The sequence below is a fragment of the Globicephala melas genome, chromosome 1 (assembly GCF_963455315.2).
Source record: "Globicephala melas chromosome 1, mGloMel1.2, whole genome shotgun sequence".
Taxonomy (NCBI): domain Eukaryota; kingdom Metazoa; phylum Chordata; class Mammalia; order Artiodactyla; family Delphinidae; genus Globicephala; species Globicephala melas.
This window is the reverse complement of record NC_083314.1, coordinates 108,138,799-108,166,472: the sequence shown is the minus strand read 5'-3', so window position 1 is coordinate 108,166,472 and position 27,674 is coordinate 108,138,799. Positions and strand designations below refer to the sequence as shown.

Below are 27,674 nucleotides of genomic sequence, written 5' to 3'. Positions count from 1 at the left end.
AAAAAATTGATGGGCCTCTCAAAATTTAAAACTTCTACTCTGCAAAGGACCATGTTAAGAAGATAACACAAGCCACAGAACAGGAGAAAGCATTTACAAGCCCTGTATCTGACAAAGGACTAGTGGGTAGAGTATATAACTCTCAAGACTCAATATAAAAAAAACAAAAAAACCCAATAAGAAAATGGGTGAAAGACATGAACGGATATTTTGCCTAAGAGAATATAAAAATGCAAATGAGCACAGGAAAAGATGTTGAGCATCATTAGGGAAATGCAAATTAAAAGCACACTGAGGGCTTCCCTGGTGGTGCAGTGGTTGAGAGTCCTCCTGCTGATGCAGGGGACACAGGTTCGTGCCCCAGTCCAGAAAGATCCCACATGCCGCGGAGTGGCTGGGCCCATAAGCCATGGCCGCTAAGCCTGCGCATCCGGAGCCTGTGCTCCACAACACGAGAGGCCACAGCAGTTAGGGGCCCGCGTACCGCCAAAAAAGATAAATGAATAAAAATTAACATTTATCCTTAAGGAGTTGTTAAATGGCTTTTTTTTTTTTTGAGCAAATAATGTAATTAGGGTAACTTCCTAAAAAACTGAATCAAATGATCTTACAGAAATAAAATGAAGTGAGCAAAGACATAGCATTCTCAGATGAATACAACAGAGAGGATAAACAAAACAGCAATGGGAATGGAAAGGAAAGATACACATTACACTGACAAGGTAAAAGCAAAAAGACCTAGTAACTGACCGAATCTTTAAGACAGAAAGTAAGCAATGTAAATATTCAGAGGGATTTTGGTCTCAATGACAAGAGAATGGGGCGCTAGCAAGAACAGGTTTTGAGAGTAAAGGTGACTAATTCAGTTTAAATATGGTGATGTTAGAATACACAAATGAAAATATCCAAACTGATTGTGATTTTAGTAGAAGACATGTTTCAATAATGTCATTAAAAATATTTCTGATTAGGGCTTCCCTGGTGGCGCAGTGGTTAAGAATCCACCTGCCAATGGAAGGGACATGGGTTCAAGCCCTGGTCCGGGAAGATCCCACATGCCATGGAGCAACTAAAGCCCGTATGCCACAGTAACTGAGCCTGCACTCTAGAACCCGCAAGCCACAACTACTGAGCCTGGGCGTCACAACTACTGAAGCCTAAGCGCCTAGAGCCCGTGCTCCACAAAAAGAGAAGCCACCGCAGTGAGAAGTCCGCGTACTGCAACGAAGAGTGGCCCCCGCTCGCCACAACTAGAGAAAGCCCGTGCACGGCAACGAAGACCCAACACAGCCAAAAATAAATAAATAAAATAAATAAATTTAGTAAAAAAAATATTTCTGATTAGAAAGTGAAATATGTTTGTTGGAATGGAGGGAAGGCAGTATAAATATGAATGGTTACAGGGTAATTTAAGGGGGGAAATATTACTCAAGTAAAAGAATAATCTTTTAAGTTGGAAGAACTAACTTGTCTGCCACGCCTGTCATTTGACTAAAAATAAAATTTGATTAGATATTAAACGTCATATGTAAACATTGACTGATTATTCAAGAAATGCTTATTGAGTTTCTCTGTGCCAAGAACAGCTCTAGATGGTGATATACAATGGTGAACAAAGTAGGCGAAGTCCTACTGTCACATACACCTTTTTTCCTAATGATTTGCTGAATCACAATTAACCTAAAGACTTCATGACCAGGACCTTCCCTGGTGGTCCACTGGTAAAGAATCCGCCTACCAATGCAGGGAACACGGGTTTGATCCCTGGTGGGGGAACTAAGATCCCACATGCCGCGGGGCAACTAAGCCCGCACACCACAACTACTGAGCCCGCGTGCCTCAATGAGAGAGCCTGCGTGCCACAAACTACAGAGCCCACGCACTCTGGAGCCCGCGCACCACAACTAGAGAGAGAAAACCTACATACCACAACTAGAGAGAAGCCAGCGCGCCACAACAAAGAGCCCATGTGCACTGCAATGACAGATCCCGCATGCCTCAACAAAGCTGCTGCGTGCCACAACTAAGACCAGACGCAGCCAAAAGAAAGAAAATAAATAAATAAATATTCAAAAAAAAAAAAAGACTTCATGACCATTTTAACCTAAACTTTGTTACACAGGCAGGAAAATATCTAAATTATCAAATATCAGAGTTCATATTTAGCTAATATGTATTAGACACTATTAATGGAAATCCAAGATTTAACACATTTAATATATCCTTAGGCTATTCAAGTATCTTTGGTAAGACTATTGCCATCGATAGTATGATTAATTGTTCATTAACGGTATTAAATCTTGTTTAATTAAGAGTAAGCAGAGACTAGAATCTAATAAAAACAGCAGCTCATAAATTTATACGGAGCAACTCATTTTCAACAATCTTTAGGTCAACTGAATAGCTCATATATAAAGATGCTTTGTAATATCTTGCAGAGAGAGACAAAACAAAAAATAAATTTGTGCGATATTATGAAGATTTAATGCTCATGACTCTCAGATCTCTTTAAGTTACAGGTCTCCTGCATCTAACTGCCACCTGACATTTCCACTCAGATGTCTTGAGCTACTTCAAGCTCAATATAGCTAAAATTTAGCTCTTGTTCTCTATAAACCTGCTTCTTCTCCACCGTTCCTATCTGTGAATATCGCACGACTGCCAGGCCAGAAACATGGATATCATCCTCAACTCCTTCCTTACTCTCCTACCACCAATTCCTTTACACTTCATCACCAAAGCTGATCTATTTTCTTGTCTAAATCTCTCTCAAATCCAACTACAGCTTTTCCAGTACAACCACTCTAAAGTCAGGCCAGCAGCCTCCCCCTACAAATGGGTCAACCTGATTCCAATCTAGCTTCTCCACTAATTTGTTCTCCATTTTAATTCTCCACATTTCTAAAACCCTGATCTGATCACATCACGTCCTCACACTTAAACTCCTTGAATGGCGTCTCATTACTCTGTTAATCCAACTTCCTTAAAGTGACTTATAAGACCCTCAATAAAAGAGCTCAAGCCTTACTCTGTCTTATCTCTTGACACTAGCCACTCCTCTCAGCCTTACTGCACGTAGAACACTACACTCAAGACATACCATATTTCTTTCAGTTCCACCAATCTTCCCTTTCTCTTACCTCTCATCCTTTCCACGTGCCACTTCCTCTACTAACAACAGTCTTTCCCCAACTTTTTATCTTGACAAATCACCAAAAGTTCCTCCAAGTTTTAGTTTAAGTGTCACTTCTTCTGGGAGGCCTTTCCATATTTCCATTTAGTCATTCAATAAATCTTTATCATTTAATAAACATACTGTCCTAAGTGCTTATATATCAATAAATAAAACAGACATGGTCTTTGTAATCCAGGACACAGACTATCACAACATTAATCACATTTGATTGTAATTACATATTGAGTCATCTTTCCTCCTCAGACTAGTAACTAGTATCAAGTATGAGCCAAAACCAATTTAACTATAGCAACCAGTGCATAAAACACTGAATGAATCAACAAAACATTAAACAGATATTTACCATCGCGTGACAGGCCCACAGTCCTCAGCCTAGGTAGAAGACTCTAAAAGGTTTCCAATGTCTGCTTTAATGGTCATCTCAAAAGAACAGTAGATCAGAGGTCAGAAGACAGGTTCTAATTCCATCTTTGCAACTATCTACCTGACCTCAAGCCAGTTGTTTTTCTTTTCTTATTATGAACCTCATACCCTTAAATGTAATATTATAATATTTAAATTAATGATCAGTATGGAGGCTTTTACAGTATAATTTATTTCTTGGTGGGTTCAAAATCAGACTTGGTAAAAAAAAGTTTGAAAAAGCCAAACAAGGAAGTAGTTCAAGCAATGAATTCCTAGGCTGTAGTAAATTGTAAACTTGAGTACACTTAAGAAAATATCAGTAACTCTGACAATATGGACATCCAGTTAAATGAAACTGTTTTACAAAATAATTTCTGGAAACTAAAATAAGAGCTTCAGTTTATACCCTCTCTGTCCATATTTTCCCAAGGTCATCCTACAATCAAAATTCTATTCTTTCCTTCAGGGTACAATTCAAATATCACCTCTTCTATAAAGCCTTTCTCATTATCTTCCTTCAAAATTCCCTCCTTAGTCCCACTATACTCCCCTATACATACCAGTCAGTATTCTGTTCATGACATAATTAATTATACAGAACTGAGATTCTAATTACCAATGCATACTTAACATATAGCATAGTGCCTAGAACGTTAGGTTTCAATAAAGGCTTACTGAATGCCTTGTTTTATTTAGCACCTTTACTTACAGTTTAGACCTACTATAGAAGACTAAACTACAGCAATTCCAAAATTGTTTGGTCTGACAGGACAGTTTTATGGTTTACTGTTTACATATTTGAATGACGTTTGCCACATTTTTTTTTTTTACTGCTGAAGGCAGCAAAAAAATGATGACAAACAAGGAAAGTTTTCAAATGCTTGAGTTCCAACAGACAACAGATTTTGGCAGCATGCTATTAATGTAGACTTAATTTACCTAATACTTAGTAATGGCTTTTATTTTCTTTCTACAGACTATGCTAACATTAGTTTGTAGCAAACTATAAAGAAATTCATCATAAGAAAATAGTTATCCTGAATAAATAGCTTTATGAAGGAAACGAAGACAAACAATCTGGTTATTCAATATTAAGTAACTGAAGGCAGTACATAAAACATGAAGGTATGTTAATTGATGGATTTAACAATAAAAAAAAATCGTTTGCAAATTGTATGTTCTCAATGGATTAAGCTATGATGAAGGTGATATTTCAAGCCTTTGAGAATCTCACAAAGAAATGCACAGTCAAATAAATACCACTTTTCAATGATCAGACTAGCAAAGATTAAAACACTGGTTAATATTTAGCAGGGTCTGGGAAAACAAATATTCTCAAAAACTGCTAATAGAATATTAAGTGGTACAATCTCATTTGCAGTATATATATCAGAAATTAAAGTGGACACATCCATTGACCCAGTAATCCATTGCTACAAGTTATCCTATAGACATTCTCACACAATCACAATGATATAGTTAAGAATATTTACTGCAGCACTGCTCTAGCAGCAAAAAAACCCCTGAGATTTACCCAAGTGTTTATTAAGAAGGAAACAGTTATATTATAGGTAATGCATATATGAAAAAAATGTCCAAGACATATCGGAAAACAGTGACAAAACAAGGCAGAATACATACCAGCCATTTTGGACAACTTATGGGGAGTACAGGGCTGAGCGAGAGGAGAGTTTTACTTCTTATTTTAAATATTTCTGTACTGTCTGCTTATACATATAAGCATATGTGGCTTTTATATAGAAAGATAAAGCTTTGAAAATACTAAATGTTACTCGGCAATATATTTGGAAAAGGCTGAATGTACATTGTGCAATCTTATCTAGAATTAGAAACAAACAATTTCATTAATTAAAAAGTTTTCTTTTTCACAGTACAAGAAAGGGAAGCACATCTACAGTACTACTAAAGAATGGAAGCATGGAAAGGTTAATTTGGAAATTAATGAAATTAAACTAATATAAGACATTCATAAAGAATTTTAAATCCCTGGATTCAGGAATTCTGCAAAATAAAAAAGCTTAGCAGCATCTGACTGTGTTAAATATTGAAGTACAAAATGAAGAGGAAGTGTCTGAAACCGAGGTATACCTGTCAGCCTCTGAGAAGAAAAACTAATCTAAAATCTCTTAGAGACACATAAGTCAAGCAATCTCAAGGGTAAACTTCTCTCAACACTCAAATTTTATCAACAAGAGAACTAAACACACTCTACATCCAGGATGAGATAAAAGAAATAACGAAGGTTCTACATTTGATAAGAATCTGTGTCTAAGAAAAATCCTTGCAGGGAGACAGAAGGAACAGCATGAGATGGGGTCAATGCCCAACTCTATGTTCAAGCTTTATGGTAGAAGCTGCAGAGAGGGAAAGCAACAAATTGATCCCAGTAGGGAAGAACCTCTCCTTGCTTTGGACTTGCTAGAAGGCAATAAAGCTTCAGGCATAAAAACCACCCAGGTGACTACGATAGCCAACCCAACTAGCCCAATTCCAAACCTCAAAGAAGAAAACTAGCGCAAAATGCTTTAAAATTTTTTTAAAGTTTCATTTCTTAAGAAAGCATATTGTTTATATAAATCACAGATCTATAATGATAAAACATAATCTTTAAAAATACTTCTCAGCAAACAGCAAGCTTCCTAAGCTATAGGAATCAAAAATGTTACCATTCCAGACCATGATTCAATTTTTTCCTCCACTCCAACAGTTTTTTACCCCCAGGAAAATGAGGAAAAGTTTTCTTCACTTCTTAAAGATGTGACCAGTCTTCTTAATCTTCTACTTGTATTAGTCTAACACATCTTTTAAAATCTTTAAATGAAAGAAATAACTAGTAGGAACTCACAAAGAGAATACTTCTAGTAGCAAATACTCCAATTTCCATAGCATGGATTAATGCCTTTATTTGGAAAGAGTAATCAAAATCAACAACACTCAATCTTCCTTAAGGTCTGGACAAAGAACATTATTAGCCATTTTATTCCAACTGGACTGAAAGAAGACTAGGAGGATATTTTATTTCCCTTTCCAAAATGCCTATAATGTTACTTTTGGATTGCCTTCATTGGCTCTTTCCTATAGTCCAACAGCAACTGAAGTGCCAATGCTCTCATCCCATTCCAGCCAGTACTCTGAACCCCTAGTGTTAGAGAGAGAATTCTGTTGGCTGTTCTATGTTTAACAAATCACTAAGTATACACAGTACTCTGGCACTGTGCTACTAAGATAAATAAGACATGGATGGTATCTACCTTCAAAGAGCTCACAGTCTAGGAAGGAAAACAGACTACTGCAGTATGGCCAGGTCTGGCTCAAAGGACAAGATGATGCTTGAGATGGACTATTTCAGGAGATTAGCTGACAACCGGGAGAAAATATATTAGCAGTTGGGGAGGCAAGGGGGTAGGAACGAGTGACAACATATACACAGAACTAAACCTAACACTATGAACATCATATTTGGTTTATTCAGATAATTCTAGGCATTCTGGAATAGCTGCAGTGAGATCATTATATACCACGTTATGAGTTTACATTTTATTGTGCAGGTGATGGGGGACAATGAAGGAGACAACTAGACGAAGGAAAGCAGTGTAGAAAGTTGGCAAGTGAGGTCAGAGTCATGGAGAATACAATAAACAAAATTATAGAGAAAATACATAAAAATTTGTGTTATGTTCATACAATGGAATATTACTCAGCAATAAAAAATAATAAACTACTGGTACTCATAACAACATGGAGGAAACTCAGAAACATTATGTTGAATGAAAAAAGCCAGATACAAAAGAGTACATATTATATAACTCTATGTACATAAAGTTCAAGAACAGGTAAAACTAAGCTATGCTGACAGAATTCAGAAAGATGCTTACCTTGGGGGAAAGGCTATTGGATTGGAAAGGAAAGGGCACGAGGAACTTTCTGGGACAATGACAGTGTTCTACATCTTAAATTACATTGGTGGTTATACATGTGAACATATACATAAAAACTCATTCAGCTCTATACTTTAAATTTTGTACGTTTTACCATACATAACTTAATAAAAATGTAAATTATACCTTAACCAAAAAAGAAAAGTGATATATAATTGTGCTGGAATAAAATCAGAATAAGTTAAACCAGTGTCACCCCATGAGCAATACCTAACTTGTAAGACATCAGAACAAACCTTCTAATAGACACCATACTCAACTAGCAAACAAAAATCACTAGAAGACTTTAAGTACAAAAATCTAGCTTCTTCTCCCCTTCAGAAAGATATACAGGCAAGTGTTCCTTATAATAAATGCTGTGAAAATAAAGTTTCTAAAGAAAAAGAAATAGCTCACTATTAACCAAAAAAAAAAATTTTCTAGACAGCAGTACCTGCCTTATAGGAGGTACCATAAAGATTAATAAGGCGTGAGAAGCACTTAATACAACAAGTATTCTCCACACTACCACTACTATTATTACTACATAATACCAATAAAATGGAAACTTTCCTTCAGATTATGCCTAAACCACTAATTGAGAATACACTATTTAACTGCACATTATTCAACTACAGCACTTCTCTTTTTTTTTTTAACCATTGAGATCAGCAAGTTCTTGACAGCTGAAACATCTAGTTAGATTTAGAAAGACCCAACTTAACTGCAATGTAATCAAAGTATTCTTTTTTAATCTGTTTATATCCTGAAGCCATGTTCACTTACCAACATATAGTAAATGCACCTTTTTAACATTTCAAAAACTTATATTATTAAAAAAGCAATCTTTCACATATCAGACCAAAAGTATATGATCACAATTCAATTTTCTGAAGTCAACAGTCTTAAAAAATGAAAATAAATCAGAATGCTAAATTAGAAAAGTCATTCAGTAGAGATACAAAAAAATTAAAACAATCATTTATAACTCTGAACATTATATTAACATAAGGAAGTCATAATTTGGCAAACTGTAGAAGTGCTTTCTTTGTTAATGGAAATAAGAAAGTAAAACTTACAAAAGCAAAGACTACTCAAGTACTATAACCCACTAAGAAGGGAACACTGAAGTAACCTAGCAAATCTCTTACTGAACTGGTTTCCGAGTGGCTAAACCAAACATCAACTTGATTTCTGAACATGTTTAATAGTCACTGGAAACTGCATACTTTAGTTTCACAATTTGACAGCTGTATTTTCATTTCCATCAAATCAACTGGACCAAGTGCATCAAAAAGTTGGTTCTTTGTATTTCAAAATTTAATTTAAAAACTCATTGATTTTGGATTTGGAGGCACACTTTTTAAACATAAATTTTTTGTATTATTCTTACTTTGATATGTAATATTTAACAAAGTTGTCTTCTACTTACCTTGATTTTGTCTTATTAACATCTCGTTGCAAGAACAATCTCATTCGAAATTAAATCAAACCTGAAAGAATACATGTAAAGGCAATCATTTAGTTTTTTTCCTTCGGGTATGAATAAATACATCTATGATACACTATTCTTTTAAATTAAAAACTATAAATTGAGTTATTACAGTAATCTTCAGGAAACTATTGCTAAGTACCATTTTTTGAGGAACAATCATCTATTCAAATGAGAAACAAACTTTTTAGTTCTCTTGTTTTCATTAATATTAATAGTATGGCAATAGCATAATTAAAATTATTACTTGTTAATAAAACACACACTTCTATCTATATCAATGTTTATCTAATATTATTACATACATACCAAAAAATACACCAAAAAGTTGAAGAAAAAAAAAAAAACATGAGATGGCATAAAATTGTATGTTAATAGCCATAATAATGGCTAACACTGATTAAATACTTACTAAACGCCAGGAAAGATTATTCTAGAGAATAGTGTATATTGATACTCTCCTGCTTCCTCAATTTAGCCTTCAATCTAGTATAAGGTGACCTCCACCCCAACACTCCACTGAAAATTTACTTGTCAAAAATCTACCCACCCCTAATTTTATCACACTTCACAAATGATGAAACTCAATATATCTTACCCAGAATTCTACACATCACCTTTCCCCCATTCCTAAAACCAGGTTGTTACTCTTCTGAATTTTTATTCTCAAAAAATGGCACCACCATATCTACTACTATTCTCACCTAGATTACTGTAACTGTTCTATTTCTAGACTCACTATCCTCTCAAATTCATCCTTCCCAAAACTATGTAAGTAATCATTTTGCAATGGCTACCCTGAAGACATCACATCTATGCCTCAAGGCCTTCAACAGTACTCATCAATGACCTAAGCTTCATCTATTTATCCCCAATCTTTACTCTCCCCTTCATTCCACGTTTCTACTATACTAAACCCCTTCAACTCCCAGAAGAGCCCATATGCTCTCTCAGCTTTCCTGCCTTTTCACATGGTGAACTATACCTACTTTCTATCTCTCCTTAACCTTGCTAACACCTTTCTACTAGTTTTTCGATATTTAGCTCAGTCACCCTGGCAGATCCTTCTTTAACTTCTTCAACTATGTAAAGCTGTGTTTCTCAATTGTGATAGCAACTAGTGATAGCTCTATATCAATTCTGTTTACCTGTGTGTTTTCTGAGCTACAATGTGGACACACTGAGGAAAAGAATTCATTTATCTCACTTCAGCACTTTCACTGGATAGCACATAATAAAAGTCTAACAATGTAGGCAGAATGAAAGATTACAAATTTTGTATTGTATCCCCAAATGTACACAGGGATACAGAAGATAAAGTAAAATTCAGGCTAATGAGTTTATCCACATTTTCAAGGACTAGAGAAAAACTTCATATCACTTCTGGATCCCAGTAACATTACTTTATAAAATGACTACATCTAAGTAAAATACAACTGACAAAAGTTAGCCCAGGGCAAACTTTTATTGAGTAAATGAATTAATTTCACTGATTATCAGTACCAAGAATTGGTACAAAATGTTTGTATCTCTACAGAAAACAAAGTTTGTGGACAATAAATCCTAGACTAATTTTAGTATTAGCATTAAGCAGAAAAACTTTGGAGAGGATAGGGAATATGGTTTTAATACTGATAATGTCAATAATCTAGAAAAGTATTTCTCAAACTTCAGGGTGCATTGGAATGACCCAGAGGGCTTGTTATGCAGAGATGGCTAGGCCCTACCTTCAGAGTTCCTGATTTGGCAGGTCTAAGACTGAAGCCTGATCATTTGTATTTCTAAGTTCCTAAAGTGATGCTGATGCTGACACTTCTGGGACCATCCACTGAGAACACAGGCCTAGAATTTTTTGCATAATGTCTAGAAGAGATGAGAATATTCTGCCACCCACTGCCACCAGCCTTTACCCACCCAGAACTAGATACTGAGACCTATTACAAACTATAAATCAAAGTGGGAACATCAGAAGTCTACTATGAGTTGCTCAGTATGATAGGCTAAAAAATGGTCCTACAAAAGATATCCACATCCTACTCCCTCGAACCTGTAAATTTTACTTTATATGGCAAAAGAAAAAAAAGTGTCTTTACAGATGTGATTAAGTGAAAGATTTTGAGATGGAGAGATTATCCTGGATCATCTGGATGGGCCCTAAATACAATCACATGTATCCTTATAAAGAAGGGGACATGGAGACACCTGACTATACACAGCGAAGGTAAAGACAGAGCAGAAAGAGATTTGAAAACACTGGCCTTAAAGACTGCAGCCAAAGCCAGGAATGCCAGCAGCTACCAGAATTGAGACAAGGCAAGGAACAGATTCTCCTATAGAGTCTGGAGAGAGATCATCACTGCTGACACCTTGATTTCTGCCCAGTGATAGACTTCAGACTTCTGGCTTCCAGAACTGTGATAGAATTAAGTTTCTATTATTTTAAGCAACGTAGTTTTTGATAATTTGTGAGAGCAGCCTAGGAAACTAATATATTAATGATGATGGCAGGTTTTCTGGGAGATAAATTAGACGCACTACATAAAAGATGCTATGGACTGAACTGTGTCCCCATAAAATTCCCACGTTGAAGCTCTAACTCCCAATGTAACTGTATTTGGAGATAGGGCCTGTAAGGAGGTAATTAAGGTTAAATAGGGTCATAAGGGTAGGGCCCTAATCCAATATGACTGGTGTCCTTTTAAGAAGAGACAGAGACACCAGGGATGCAGGCTCAGAGGAAAGGCCGTGAGAAAACAGCCATCTGCAAGGAGACAGGAATCAGTGGAAACCAAACCTAACTCTCGAATCTTGGACTTCTAGCCTCCAGACCTGTGCGACATTAAATTTCTGTTGTTTAAGCCACCTCGTCTGTGTTTTTTTATTATAGCAGCCCTAGCCGACTAATACAAAAGGAGGTACATGTTTGCACAACAAAGTGAATGTACATAATGCCACTGAGCTATACACTTTAAAATGTTTAAAATGTTAAATTTCATTATATGTACATTTAGCACAATAAATAAAACAAAAGCATACACAAATACTACACACAATAACTAACTTTGACTTTAGCTGTTTAATTTTTTTATCTTGTTCTGCTCACAGTTATATTCCAAAGTCTGGGGGGAAAAACCCACTTTTAATTGTATCTGTTCCCCAAAGAGACAAACCAGGCCATTTTAAACACTATATTTTTTTAAAAGGTGGATTTTATAAGGAAGTTTGATAGAAAGTTCCTTTTCAATCCATACCTTAAAAGTGTAATATAATTAGGATATTCTTTAGGTGAATACTGGAAGGGGGATATAGAAAAGAGAAAACACTTAAAGTAACTGATATAACTGGTTTTACCTCAAAAGGTACATTTTAAGAGAAAACTGCAAACTAAAATGTCAAATATATCTTCCCCAAAACCCATAATCCCAGTCTAATCATGAGAAAAACATCAGACAAATTCCAGTACAGGAAAATCCTACGATATGCCTAACCAATACTCCTCAAAACTGTCAAGTCATCAAAAACAAAGCCTTAAAGAGCCTAAAGAGAAATGACAACTAAATGTAATGCAGTATCCTAGATGGGATCCTGGAAGAGAAAAAGAACATCAGGTAAAAGCTAAGGAAATCTGAATAAACTATGTTCTTTAGTTAATAACAATGTAACAATATTGGTTTATTAACTGTAACAATTGTACCAGACTAAAGTAAGTTGTTAATAATAGAGAAAACAAAGTGTGCATGGGGGAAGAAGGACAGTGTGGGAAGTCTTTGTATTATTCTTTTCAAATTTTCTATAAATCTAAAATTTCTAAAAAGTAATATTGGTACTTTCCTGGTGGTACAGTGGTTAAGAATCCGCCTGCCAGTGCAGGGGACGCAGGTTCGAGCCCTTGTCTGGGAAGATCCCACATGCTGCAGAGTAACTAAGCCCATGTGCCACAACTACTGAAGCCCAAACACCTAGAGCCCGTGCTCCGCAACAAGAGAAGCCACTGCAATGAGAAGTCCATGCACTGCAATGAAGAGTAGCCCCTGCTCGCTGCAACTACAGAAAGCCTGTGCACAGCAACAAAGACCCAACGCAGCCAAAAATAAATAAATAAACAAATAAATTCATTTTAAAAAATAAATAAAAAGTAATGTCTTCATTTTTCAAGTATTTTAAGTATATTGAAAAGGCATGAACATATTTTAGAAAATTAAACACTGACAAATTAGAAAAGTCTTCAGAATTAAACCCTGAAGTAAACATAACACATCAAAAATATGTATAAGGTAGGCCACAAAAACAAGTCTTAACCAAATTTAAGACTGAAATCATGCAAACTATCTTCTCTCACCGCAATGAAATGAAACTAGAAATCAAAAGCAAAGGAAAACAGGAAGATCCACAAACACAAGAACTAAACAACTAACTCTTAAACAACCAATGGGTCAAAGAAGAAATCTCAAGAGAATTCAGACAATATTAGGAGACAAATAAATATGAAAACACAACATGTCAAAACTAATGGGATTCAGTGACAGCAGTACTAAGAGGGAAGTTTACATGCTTACGTTAAAAAAGGAAGATCTTAAATCATCAACTTAACTTTATACTTAAATAAGACCAAGCTAAACCAAAAGTTAGCAAAAGGAAGGAAATAATAAAGAATAACGCAGAGATAAAATAAAGAACAGAAATAGGGGGGAAAAATCAACAAAACCAAGAGTTTGTTTTTTAAAAGATCAACAAAATTGGCAAATTCTTAGCTAGACTAAGAAAATAAGAGAGAAGATTCAAATAAAATTACAAATGAAAGAGGGGACATTACAACAAATACCAAAAGGATTATAAAACATTACTATGAACAATTAGCTGCCAACAAATTGGACAACCTAGAAGAAACAGATAAATTCCTAGAAACACATGACCATGATGACTGAATCAGGAAGCACTAAAATATCTGATCGGACCTGAAACTAGGTAAGGAGATTGAAGCAGTAATCAAAACCCTCTCAATGAAAAAAAGAAGAACCAGATGACTCCACTGGATAATTCTACCGAACATTTAAAGAAGAATTCTCCTCAAACTCTTCTAAAGAACTGAAGATAAAAGAACATGCACAAACTCATTCTCATTCAGGGTAATGAGGTCAGCATTACCCTGATACCAAAGCCAAAGACACAACAAGAAAAGAAAACTACAGACAAATATCCCTGATGAATATCAGCAAATATCCTCAACAAAATACCAGCAAACTGAATTCATTAGCACATCAAAAGAATGATACTCACCATGACCAAACTGGATTTATTCCTGGAATGCAAGGATGGTTCAACAAATAAAAATCAATTGATGCAATACATCATATTAACAGAAGGAAGGACAGAAACCACGTGACCACCTCAATTGATGCAGAAAAAGCATTTGACAAAACTCAATACCATTTTATGATAGGAACATGCAATAAACTAGAAATAGAAGGAAACCACTTCAACATAGTAAAAGCCACATGAGAAAAGCCCACAGTTAACATCATACCCTACAGTGAAAGACCGAAAGTTTTCTCTAAGAGCAAAAAGAAAGTAAAGATGCCCACACTTGCTACTTCTACTCAACACAATACTGGAAGTACAAACCAGAGCAATTAGACAAGAAGACAAAATAAAAGGCACACAAATTGGAAAAGTAGAAGTAAAATTACCTGTTTGCTGATGACATGCTCTTATACATAGAAAGTCCTAAAGATTCTTTTAAAAATGTTAAAACTTCTTTAAAAAATGTTAAAACTAATAAATGGTTTCAGCAAAACTGCAGGATACAAAACCAATACACAAATATCAGTTGTGCTTCTACATATTAACAATGAACAATATGAAAAACAAAATTATGAAACAATCCCATTTATAATAGTGCTGGGAAATAAACAGTGCTGGGAAAACTGGATCAAAACATGCAAAAGAATGAAGTTGGATCTCTACCTAATACAACATTAAAAAATTAATTCAAAATAGATCAAAGACATAAACATGAGAGCTAAAACTCTGAAAAAAAGGCAAAAAGCTTCATGAGATTGAGTTTGGGATATGACACCAAAAGCAAAAACAGACAAAGTGGACTACCACAAACTTAAAAACGCCTCTTCTTCAAAGGAATCAATACATAGAGTGAACAGGTAATCTACAGAATGGGAGAAAATTTTTACAAATCATATACCTGATAAGGGGTTAAATATCCAAAATATGTAAGTAACATTTACAACTCAACAACAACAAAAAAACCCAAAGCAACCTGATTAAAAAATGGGCAAAAGATCTGAATAGACAAATATCAAAAAAAATATACAAATGTTCAAAGAGTATATGAAGAGATGTTCAAGAAAAATACAAATCAAAACCACAATGAGAGGGGCTTCCCTGGTGGCGCAGTGGTTGAGAGTCTGCCTGCCAATGCAGGGGACGCGGGTTCGTGCCCCGGTTCTGGGAAGATCCCACATGCCGCGGAGCGTCTGGGCCCGTGAGCCATGGCCGCTGAGCCTGCGCGTCCGGAGCCTGTGCTCCGCAACGGGAGAGGCCACAACAGTGAGAGGCCTGCGTACCGCAAAAAAAAAAAAAAAAAAAAACCCACAATGAGATATCATTTCACACCTCAATAGAATGGCCACTACTGAAAGAAAAGAAAATAATAAGCTTTGGAAAGGATACAGAGAATTGGAACTCTTGTGCAGTGTAGGTGGGAATGTAAAATGGTGTAACAATTACAGAAAATAGTATGGCAGTTCCTCAAAAAATTAAAAACAGAATTAGCATATGATCCAGTAATCTCAGTTCTGGGTATATACCAAAATATTTCAAAGTAGGATCTCAAAGAGATATTTACACATCCATATTCCTTGTAACATTATTCAAGAGGTGGAAACAAACTGACTGTTCATCAACAGATAAATGGATAAAGGAAATGCAGTATATACATACAATGGAATATTATGTAGTCTTTAAAAACGAAGAAAATCCTGTTACATGCTACATCATGGATGAACTTGAGGACATTATGCTAAGTGAAATGAGCCAATTACAAAATAACAAATATTGTATGATTCCACTTGTATGAATTATCTAACATAGTCAAGATAACAGAAAAAACGGGTAGAAAGGTAGGTGCCAAGGGTTAAGGGCAGGGGGGGATAAAATTAGTGTTTAATGGTAGAGTTTCAGTTTCACAAAATAAAAAGTTCTAGAGATCTGGCTGCACAGTACAAATATTCTTAACACTACTGAACTGTACAACTAAAAATGGTTAAGATTGTAAATTTAATGTTGTGTATTTTACAAGTTAAAAAAACAAAGAAATATCAAGAAAAAATTACATACAAGGGCCAAGATGGAATAGCAAGGATTGAAGTTGCCCTCCACCTGAAAAGCCTAAGAAACCAAAAAATATATATGAAATGAAAGTTTTCAGGTATTAGGCAGTCACTGATGGTGAACCCTAAAAGAAGAGAAACAAATGCGGTGAGCCTTCCAACATTCCCAACTTACCACCTGAAGAAAATACAGCCCCCCAGGGAAGAGCTACCCAGGTAGAATATGATGGTCTCCCTGAACTGAGGAGACTCAGCTGGAAGTCCAACGAAGCCATGACAGCTAGAGATTGCAGGGCAGAATACTGGAGAGAAGACAACTGCACAGAGCTACCACACCCTTAAGTATTCAGCTGCATAACGATTAGAACAAGCCTGTGTGGAAACTACCCAAGGTGAAGGAAAGAGCCACTCAAAAGGATGAGAGGGATTATTGCCCTAGTCTCACACAAAGTCAGAAATAATGCCTATTCCCTTTAGAAAGAGTATAAAACCTCTTAAGTCAGGCAGCACTAACTATAGCAACCCTAGATTAAATGCTTTTGAAAGACAGACCCAAAAGGGGAACGTAGCTGAAGAGGGAAGAATTACAAAGTGGCAAGAGGAAACTTTCGGGGGTGATAAATATATTCATTATCCTGTTTTGTGGTGTTGACTTCCTGAGTGTATATATATGTATCTCAAAACTTATCATACTGTACACTTTAAATATGTGTATTTCACTGCATGTCAATTATATCCCAATAAATCTGTTTTTAAAACTTCAATTACAACAAAACAACCAACCCAATTATAAAATGGGCAGAAGATTTGAAGCAGCACTTCACCAAAGATACACGAATGACAAGTAAGTACATGAAAACATGCTCAGTATCATCTGTCAATAGGGAAATGCAAATTAAATCCACAACAAGTTATCACTACACAACTACAAGAATGGCTAAAGTTAGTAAGGCTGACCATACCAAGTGAACATGTGAAGGAACTGAAACTCTAACTCACACATACAGGAAGATAAAATGGTACAATCACTTTGTAAAAACAGTTTCAATGTGTCTTTTTTTTTTTTTAGTATTGTTTTTTAACTCTTTATTGAATTTGTTACAATATTGCTTCTGTTTTATGTTTTGGTTTTTTGGCTACGAGGCATGTGGGATCTTAGCTCCCTGACCAGGGATCGAACCCACACCCCCTGCACTGGAAGGAGAAGTCTTAACCACTGGACCGCCAAGGAAGGCACAGTTTCACCATTTCTTAAAATGTCAAACATACACCTATTCCTAGGTATTTACCCAAAGAAATGAAAGCATATGTTCACACAAAGGCTTACATACAAATAATCACCTTCATTTGTAATAGCCAAAAGCTGAGGGAAAAAATGTCTAGCACTAATCCTTAAATCATATCTGTAAAATGGAATAAGTAGAATTTAACTAATGACACATGCAACACAGATGAATCTGAAAATAATCATGCTGAGTGAAAAAAAAATGCAGACAAAAAGATTTCACACTGCATAGCTTCATCTGCATAAAACTCTAGAAAACTCAAACTACTCCATAAATGACAGAAAGCAGATCGGTCATTGTCTGGGCATTAGGGGAGGAGCAATAAATAGGAAAGGATTACAAAGGGGCACAAGGAAACCTCTGAGGATAAAGGATATGTTTATTATCTTGTAGTGATGATTTCATGGATGTATACAGATATCAAACCCGTTCAAACTGCACACTTTAAACGTGTGATTTATTATATGTCAAAGGTACTTCAATAAATCTATTTAAAATATCAGAATATGCAAAGAATAATAAGCAGGGAAAAAATAAAGTCAAATCTCAAATTAAGAAGGTTAGAATGATAATAATAAACACAAAAAAACCATTGTCATTTATAACTAAAAGAGTAAAGATACAAATTAATCATCTATTAACACCTACAACTCGTAAGACAACTGGCACTACAATTACCCTATATTTGGTAACTCAGTACATGACCAATGCTTCCAAAATCTCATCAGACACATCCCATGAAACAAGTAAAACAAGTCATCTGGACTACTGGACAGATCAATGTATTTAATTTATACTTGTCACAACTTCTATACTTAAACTCAATTCCTACTGAAATATAATGGGGCTTGACCTAGAACAAAATAACATCAAAAATTAATTCTACAACATGAGTCAAAAAGTCTGCCTGCAAAAATAACCCCAATTCTGTACCATCCCATTACTCATGCAATTGGCAATAAGGCTTTGCAGTTTCTCCTACCAAGAGGTAGAATCCTTCCCCAGTCCTTTTAATTCTGGGCTTGACCTTATAAGGAAGATCAATAGAATGTAACAAATGTCACAGTTGGCCAGTTCTGAGCTAGACTTCAAGAGACGGTGTATGCCTCTGCTCTCCTGGAATCCTGCCACTACCATGAGAACAAGCCCACTCTAATCTGCTGGAGGACAAGAGGATAGCCCAGATGTCCCATCCCAGGCCATCCTAGAGAAGCCAGCCAAGAGCAGCAGAATCATCCTCCTGAGCTGCTTCTGAATGCAGACTTAAACGAGCCCTGCCAAGCCTAGAAATACTGCCTGACTCATAGACTTGTTCTAATAATAAATGTTTGTTTTAAACCAAGTTTTAGAGTAATTTATTACACAGCAATAGCTAACTGATATAGCAACTCTATCTTAAAGATACCATATTATTCTTATCCCTAGAAAGAGTTATTTTAGATTAACGATTGATCTAGGTCTCTTAACTTTTGAAGGCAAGGGAAAAGGAGACATAAAAATCTCTTTTATTATTTTACTAACAGTGACTCTAGAAAACATGCCAAAGTTTGTCAATCTCAGAGATATATAAACTGAGCAAAATCATTTTAGCAACTAATGTTATCAGTCAACTACAATCTTTCATGAAATTTTGTTGCTAGATAGTTTTACTGGATTCAAGAATACAATGAAATCTTTCAGGATATGCCACAAATCTATATAAACTGTTGCAGAGCAATCTGCAACCTTGCCTAACATTCTTTTTCCTATTTACGCTAATGGTATTTTCCGTTAAGGAAACACTCTTATTCAACTATTAAAGTTGCACCAATCTTAGGCCCACCCCTGGATCAAGGGATGAACAAGTGATACCCAGGCTGATCAGAGTACCTTGTTCTCCTAGTCATCATAATTTTATTATGGATGGGAATGTAGTCCAGAATGGGAAATCTGGAATCCTTCTCATGATGTTTGCAAGGACTACTGGGAAAGGTATACTCTCCAGTGGAAATAACAGCTATGACAATGATGTAGATCATAGCAGACAGTGGCCATCTTTACCACCTCATGGAGATTAACATATTCAGGAATAAAGTCACCACAGAAAAAAATCAAAGCCAAGAGACAGAGACATTATCCTAATGCTATCATTTGCACTCATTGATTCAAACATGTCAATTCAAAGAACTGCAATAATAGCAGAAGAGGTAATATTTATCAACCCACCGAGACCTACTAGAAAAACTGAGCAAGATATTAAAAACTGTCAATTTGATGGCATCAAAAAGTTAACACAACAGAGAAGAATGACCAGGCCAAGATCCAAGACAAGATGGAGACCTATAGATAGAAACCCAGCACCTGAGGATGCTTTTAACTTTGGGTTATTTGCCAATCCACCTGATTCAGCTGAGAAACTGATCATTATTTCTGACACTGTTGTAGAGCTAGGGGGATCAAATGGAGATTGCAAGGTTCAGAACTGTTGAGTACTATACTAAATGTTACCCAGTATTTGAGTTGAGAACCTAAAGGATTAAACTGTAGTGAACCAGAAGTAAAAAAAAAAAAGTTCTTACATGCACTGCAGCCCCACCTGAACACATCTAGGTGGCCAAATAAAAATCTCAATCCTTAAAATTTAATTAAGGTAAACCCAGACTGCTGGAGACCTCAGGTGTGGCACGAACAAACAAAAATTATCTCTGGAGAAAGATAACATCACCAAAGGGCTCAGAACTGAGGCATGGAAAAGCAGTTGTAAATTTAAATGGAAAAAGCATGGCAGTGAGAGAACCAAAAAATGAATATAACAAAAATTCTCAGGGTAAACTTTGCCCAAATCACTGGATGACTGATAAACTATGTATGCACAGAGGAAAACTGAAGGAGTTGATGGGGAAAAGTTGACAGAGGCCAGAGAGAAAGCTACACTTGAAAAACAGAGCTTTACTGTGAGTTTGATGCTGTTTCAACAGGGTACATTCAACTGTGTACAGTTTAGGCAGCAGGAAGCTGAAGCCCTACAAGGTTGAAGTGTCAGAGGACAGAATCCAAGCCCAGCAGAACAGCTGGGAATTAGTGGAATCTCTAGAAACATGTAAACCACAATCAAGCTTCAAAATCTGACTATAAACTTCACACAAGAATTCTCAGAACAACATTAAAAGAGTCCAGTCATTAAAATATATTCATAATGTCCAGTTTTCAAGCAAAAACTTCATGATATGCAAAGCAACAGGAAACAGTGATCCATACTCAGGAAAAAAGGGGTGTCAGTAGATATAATTCTGAGTACCCTGAATATAGGAGTTAGCATATAAAGAATTCCAAGCAACTATGTTAAAGTATGTTATGAGAATTAAAAGAAAATACATTCAAAGAGTTGACAGAAACTATAACAAAGAAAAAGCTGATAAATAAAATAAATGACATAAAAATTCACCCAAAGGAGGTGATTAGAGATGGCAGAAGAAAGAACTCATGAGCTTGAAGACAGGGCAATAAAACTGTCCAATCCAAAAAAAAGAAAGTAAAAGGACTGAAGAAAAATTAAGAGTCTCAGAGACCAGTAGGACAATATCAGGCAGTCCAAAATAGTTGACACCCAACTCAACACATATGTACAACAAGATGTAACGGAATGCGAGAAGAGTAAAGAAGGTACAAAATAATTTTTGCTGAAGAAATAATGGAAAAAAAAATCTCAAATGTGGTAGAAAAAATTAACTTATAGATACAAAAATCTCAACAAACCCAAACAGGATAAACACAAAGAACCATTTCTACATATACATCATAGTCAAGCTACTAAAGGCCAACGAGAAAACCTCGAGTACAGCCAGAGAAAAGTGACTGGTTATATATGGGAAATGACAATACAAGTAATGGTTGACTTATCACCAGAAAAAAGTGGATACTGAAACATCTTCTATATCCAGTGATACTATTCTTCAAAAATGAAAAAAAGATATTTTCAAATAAACAAAAAGATACTTGTGGCTAGCAGACAAAACCAACAGTTAAAAAAAAAAGACGGGGGGCTTCCCTGGTGGCGCAGTGGTTGAGAGTCCGCCTGCCGATGCAGGAGAAACGGGTTCGTGCCCCGGTCCGGGAGGATCCCACATGCCACGGAGCGGCTGGGCCCGTGAGCCATGGCCGCTGGGCCTGCGCGTCCGGAGCCTGTGCTCTGCAACGGGAGAGGCCACAGCAGTGAGAGGCCCGCGTACCGCAAAAAAAAAAAAAAAAAAAAAGACGGGGGAAGGGGAGAAGTAATAAAAATAGTTAATCCAAAAGACGGCAAGAAAAGTGAGAAAAAGAATACAACAGTCCTAATAAATAGAAAGCACATAATAAGATCACTCACTTAAGTCCCAATAACCAGTAATATTATGAAATCTAAATAAATTTTATGTTATAATTAAAAGACTAAGAGTGTTAGATGGGACTGAAAGTAAAACAACAATGATATGGTGTATACATGAAATACTTCTAAAACATAAAGGCACAGAAAAATTTAAAATAAATGGTTGGGGGGAGAAAATGAACCACACAAACACTAACAATAAGAAGGCTTGTGTAGCTATGTTATTATCAATAAACGTAGATTTCAAAGCAAAAAAGCATTACCAAAGATAAAAAGAATCAATAATGATAAGCGGTTCAACTCATCAGAAACATGAAACCATTCTAAATTTGTGTGCCCCTAGTAATATGGATTCCAATATGTAAACCAAAAATCGACAGCAACACAAGAAAGACAAATCCATAATGGCAGCAGCAGATTTTAACATACCTCCCTAATTGAACAAGCATGCAGAAGTTAAGCTGGTGAGGATGCAGAAGTTTTGAACAACATGATTAACAAAACTGACTTAACACAGCGGTCCGCAACCTTTTTGGCACCAGGGACCAGTTTCATGGAAGACAATTTTTCCACGGACCGGGGGGCAGGGGTGGCGGTGGGTGGGGGGAGGAAGGGTTCAGGTGGTAATGTGAGCCATGGGGAGCCGCAGATGAAGCTTCCCTCACTCGCTGGCCACTCACCTCCTGCTGGTCAGCCTGGTTCCTAACAGGCTGTGGACCAGTACTGGTCCGCAGCCTGGGGATTGGGGACCCCTGACTTAACAGACACATGTAAATACTGTACCCCAAAACTGCAGAATACACATTCTTTTTCAAATACACAAAATATTTACAAAACCTGCTCAATAAACGTAATAAAAGGTATTCAATCACATTTGCAATCAGGGAAATGGAAAATAAAACCACTATGAGACAGCACTACACACCCTCTAGTATGGCTAAAATTAAAGATTAACAATATAAAGTGTTGGAGAAGATAAAGTGCAAAAGGAACTCTGTTGATGACTATAAATTGCTACAAACACTTTGGGAAACAAATGTTGAATGTCTTCTGAAATTAAACATAAATACACTCTAAAACCAAGCTATTAAACTCTTAGGTATTTACTAAATACACACATGTGCATGTGTGTACTATGAGACACGCACAAGTTAATGCACAGCATTATTTACAGAAGCCTAAAAAGGGAAATAACTCAAATTTCCATCAAAAATAGAATGAATAAACCGTGGACTATTCACATACTGTACAGCAATGGAAGTGAATGAATTACAGTTATATGCAACAATAGAACTAAAGCTCATAAACAAAACTGGAAAAGCCAGGACCCATTTACATAAATTTCATTAACAGAAAACATTTCAAAAATGTGTTTTTTAATAGTAAAAATATAAAGCAAAAAAGTTAGTACCAGAAAACGTAGGATGGTAATACGCTAACAGAGAAGAAGAGGTTTGGGAAGAAGCAGAGTGGAGGATCGGGCAATGTTTTCATTTTTGACAGTGGGTGACTAAGCAGGTATGTACTTTTGAACACTTAAGTTGGACATTTTTCCCATGCATTATTCTGAGCATTTTTTCCACAGTAAAAATGTTTCAAAACTAAAAGCACAGACATTTAAGGCTTTGAATTTTTCCGTAAATAAGGCACTAGCATTATCCTATAGTATTTTGTTTTTATTTTAATCAAAGTTATACAAATACATATTTTAAAAATCAAATAAAGCATGTTATGAAAAACAGCAGTAAGTCGCCCCCCCACCAATTTCTAAACAATACAGTTATATCTTGATTTTTCATTTTGCATGATTATTTCCAGTGTAAGAAAATGACTTACCCTCTTATATCCCTCTGTAACCTCCCCAAATTATTCCATAGCCCTACAGGAAGATGGCTAATTGATTTTTTGACAAAAGTGCAAAAGCAATTCAATGGAGAAAAAAAGTATTTTCAACAAATTGTATAAGAGCAACTGGATATATGTGGAGAGAAAAAACAACAAAACACTGACTTAAATCTGACATTCTATACCAATGTTAATTCAAAGTGGATTATAGGTATACATGAAAAATGTAATATTATTAATCTGGTAGAAGATAGAAAAAAATCACCAGGCTCTAAAGACAGAAAAGTATTCTTAGAAATAACAAATGCATGATCCTTAGAAGAAAAAATCTGATAAACTGGACTTGATCAAAATGAAACTTTTCTATTCTGTGAGAGATCCTGTGAAGAGGATTAAAAAGCAAGTGACAAATTTCGAGAAAATGTGTGCAAACTACATACCTGACAAAAGACTCATATCTAAAACATGAAATAACTTTGGGGACTTCCCTGGTGGTCCAGTGGTTAAGAACCCGCCTTTCCAATGAAGGGGACATGGGTTTGACCCGTGGTTGGGGAACTAAGATCCCACATGCCGCAGGGCAACTAAGCCCGCGCGTCGCAACTACTGAGCATGTGGGCCACAACTAGAGAGGCTGAGTGCCACAACTACTGAGCCTATGTACCACAAATGGAGAGAAGCCCACGCACTGCAACAAGGAGCCCGCATGCTGCAGCAGAGGATCCCACATGCTGCAACAAAGATCCCGCATACCGCAACTAAGACCTGACGCAGCTAAAAATAAATATTTTTTAAAATGACTAGTGTGTTAAAATAAAATTATATATATAAAATAATTTGGAAAACTCAATGGTAAGACACCAGCAAAAATACCAAAATAAGGAGATTCAAAAATCATCTCCATAAAACCAACAAGAACACTGACAAAAACAGAGTCAACGTTTTCCAAACTCTAGAAATTAACCAAAGACTTGCAGCAATCTGGGGAGAGTTTATTCAAGAAAGATGGCTGAATCTTGATGAGACCAGCAAACTCTGTGGCATTTATTTTGCCCTATTCCCATCCTCCCACCCTAGTGCCACAGTAGACTTGAAAGCCAACAGTCCACAGGCCTGGTGAAAACCAGCAGCCTGGCAGTTACCTGAGGGGGGCAGAAGAGGGTGAGAGCTCCTTCACTAATGCATTCTCAGAGGGCTGTCATTATTTGACATGTCTGGTGGTTTCCTGGAAGACACCACTCCCAAAGCTATCTTAAATTTGACCTAAGAGGGCACTCAGTGCAAAAAAAAAGCCTTTCCCCAAGGGCATTTGTCAAAAAAGACTGGAAAAAACTGTATCATGTTACAGCTGACTGAGGCAGTGGATAACAGATAAGACCAACAATAGACTAACCAAAAAGCTTAAAAAGAAAAACTGGGGGCTTCCCTGGTGGCGCAGTGGTTGAGAGTCTGCCTGCCAATGCAGGGGACACGGGTTTGTGCCCCAGTCCGGGAGGATCCCACATGCCGCAGAGCGGCTGGGCCTGTGAGCCATGGCCGCTGAGCCTGTGCGTCCAGAGCCTGTGCTCCGCAACGGGAGAGGCCATGACAGTGAGAGGCCTGCGTACCACAGAAAAAAAAAAAAAAAGAAAAAGAAAAAAAAAAGAAAAATTGGGGCTTAGAAAAGCTCCAATATATTCCTGAGAATCTAGATGGTCAAATGTGTGCCCAGAGCTGCACACATGCTCTAGGTTGTACACATACTCAGGAAAGGCCTGAGAAGGCCCTAAGTGCTCACCTCCGGCTAACCTGGAAGTTCTGCACAAACAGGAAATGAAGGGTAAGGCAAAGTTACAAATTTACTGGCTGAGTGCTGAAGGTGTTCCCCAACACACACACACACAGAGCCTCTCAACAAATACTGGGAGACTTACTGGTCCCAGGTGCTTAAGGAAATCACTGTCCAATTATTGGCTGACCACTAAGCTAACTGAGTAGAGAGACTTCAGTGGCCATACATAGCAAAGAATACATATTTTACAGAATTAGTTCTGAAAAATCACTAAACAAACTAACAACAACAAACAGTAACAACAACAATGCTGGGGAGGGGAGAATATCTAATCATCAGAGCTGCCACATTATTTAAAATGCAGTTTTCAACAAAAAAATGAAAAAACAATAAAAAAAAAGTATGGCTCATACACATTAAAAAAAAAAAGCAGTCAAAAGAAACTGTCTCTGAAGAAACTCAGACATTGGACTTAGTGAACAAAGTTATAAATCAGCTTTAATATGTTCTAAGACCTAAAGGAAATCCATGTCAAAGGAACTAAAGGAAAGTATGGATGTCTCACAAGCAGAAAATATCAACACAAGAAGATTTTTGAGGTGATAGAAAAATTCTGCATCTTTATAGGAATGTAGGCTATAAATGTATATACATTTGTTAAAAATATACAGATAGAGTTTGTACATGTAAATGTGTGTAAATTTAACTTTAAAAAGTCAAATTCAGGTCTGTAGAAAATAAAATGTGTATAGTTCTTGAAATTGGTAAAAAAAAAAAAAGAGATAGAGAAATCATGAAGGACAAAACTGAAATTCTGAAGCTGAAAAGTACAAGAATGAAAATGAAAAATTCACTACAAGGTTTTAGTAGCAGATGTGAGCAGACAGAAGAAAGAATCAGTGAATCTGAAGATACACCAATTAAGATTATCCACTCTGAGGAGCAGAAAGAAAAGGAAAAAACGAAACAGTGTGCCTAATATTCCTGAAGGACATCATTAAGAACACCAATACAGAATGGGAGTCCCAAAAGAGAGGAGAAAGAGGGGAAGAAGTAATATCTGAATAAATAATGGCTGAAATTACTCCATATTTAATGAAAAACATTAATCTAAACACCCCAAAAGCTCAAGGAATCACAAGTAGGACAAACTCAAAAAGATTCACACCTAGATACTTCATAATCAATCTCTCAAAAAACAAGGAGAGAATCCTGAAAGAAGCCAAGAGATAAGCAACTTGTCATATAGAAATCCTCAATAAAATTAACAGCTAATTTCATGTCAGAAACCATGAAAGCTAGAAGACAATGGGAAGACATATTCAAAGTACTGAAAAAAATAAGACTGTCAACCAATAATTCTGTAACTACTTTCCCAAAATGAAAGAGAAATTAAGACATTGAACAGATAAACAAAAAATGAGAGAACTGTCTGCTAGCAGACCTGCTGTACAAGAAATATTAAAGGGTGTCCTTCAGGCTGAAATCAAAGGACAGTAGTCAGTAACTTGAGTATGCCTGAAGAATTAAAGGGCATGTAAAGGTAACCTGATAAGTAAACATAAAAGACACTGTAGAGCTTCCCTGGTGGCACAGTGGTTGAGAGTCCGCCTGCCGATGCAGGGGACACGGGTTCGTGCCCCGGTCCGGGAAGATCCCACGTGCCACGGAGCACCTAGGCACGTGAGCCATGGCTGCTGAGCCTGCGCGTCCGGAGCCTGTGCTCCGCAACGGGAGCGGCCACAACAGTGAGAGGCCCGCGTACCGCAAAAAAAAGACACTGTCATTTAAAAATCTGTGACTCTTTTTTTCTCCTATTGGATTTAAAAGACATAGAAAGACAATTTGCATGACAATAATAGCACAAAGGAAGACAATAATAGAGGAATAAAGGAACAACAGAAAAAAAAATCTTAAGACATATAGGAAACAGCAAAAGGGAAGACATAAAATCTACCTTATCAGTAATTATATTAAATGCAAATTAATTGGGCATTCCAGTCAAAACGCAGAAATTTGGCAGAATGCGTAAAAGAACACAATGCAACTA

The 27,674-nt window shown here is 36.4% G+C and overlaps 1 protein-coding gene across 14 annotated transcripts in view; it reads right to left on the bottom strand.

Annotated features, from left to right (window-relative positions):
* The window catches only part of ZNF644 (zinc finger protein 644), a 112,568-nt gene that overhangs the window by 67,807 nt on the left and 17,087 nt on the right, over positions 1-27,674 (bottom strand). For all 14 annotated transcript variants that reach the window (XM_030868627.3, XM_030868634.3, XM_030868628.2 and 11 more), the window contains one exon: positions 8,972-9,032. In XM_030868627.3, the coding sequence (XP_030724487.1) occupies positions 8,972-9,015 (44 nt within the window). In that variant the 5' untranslated portion in view covers positions 9,016-9,032. Of the gene's footprint in view, positions 1-8,971; positions 9,033-27,674 lie in introns of those variants that run through there.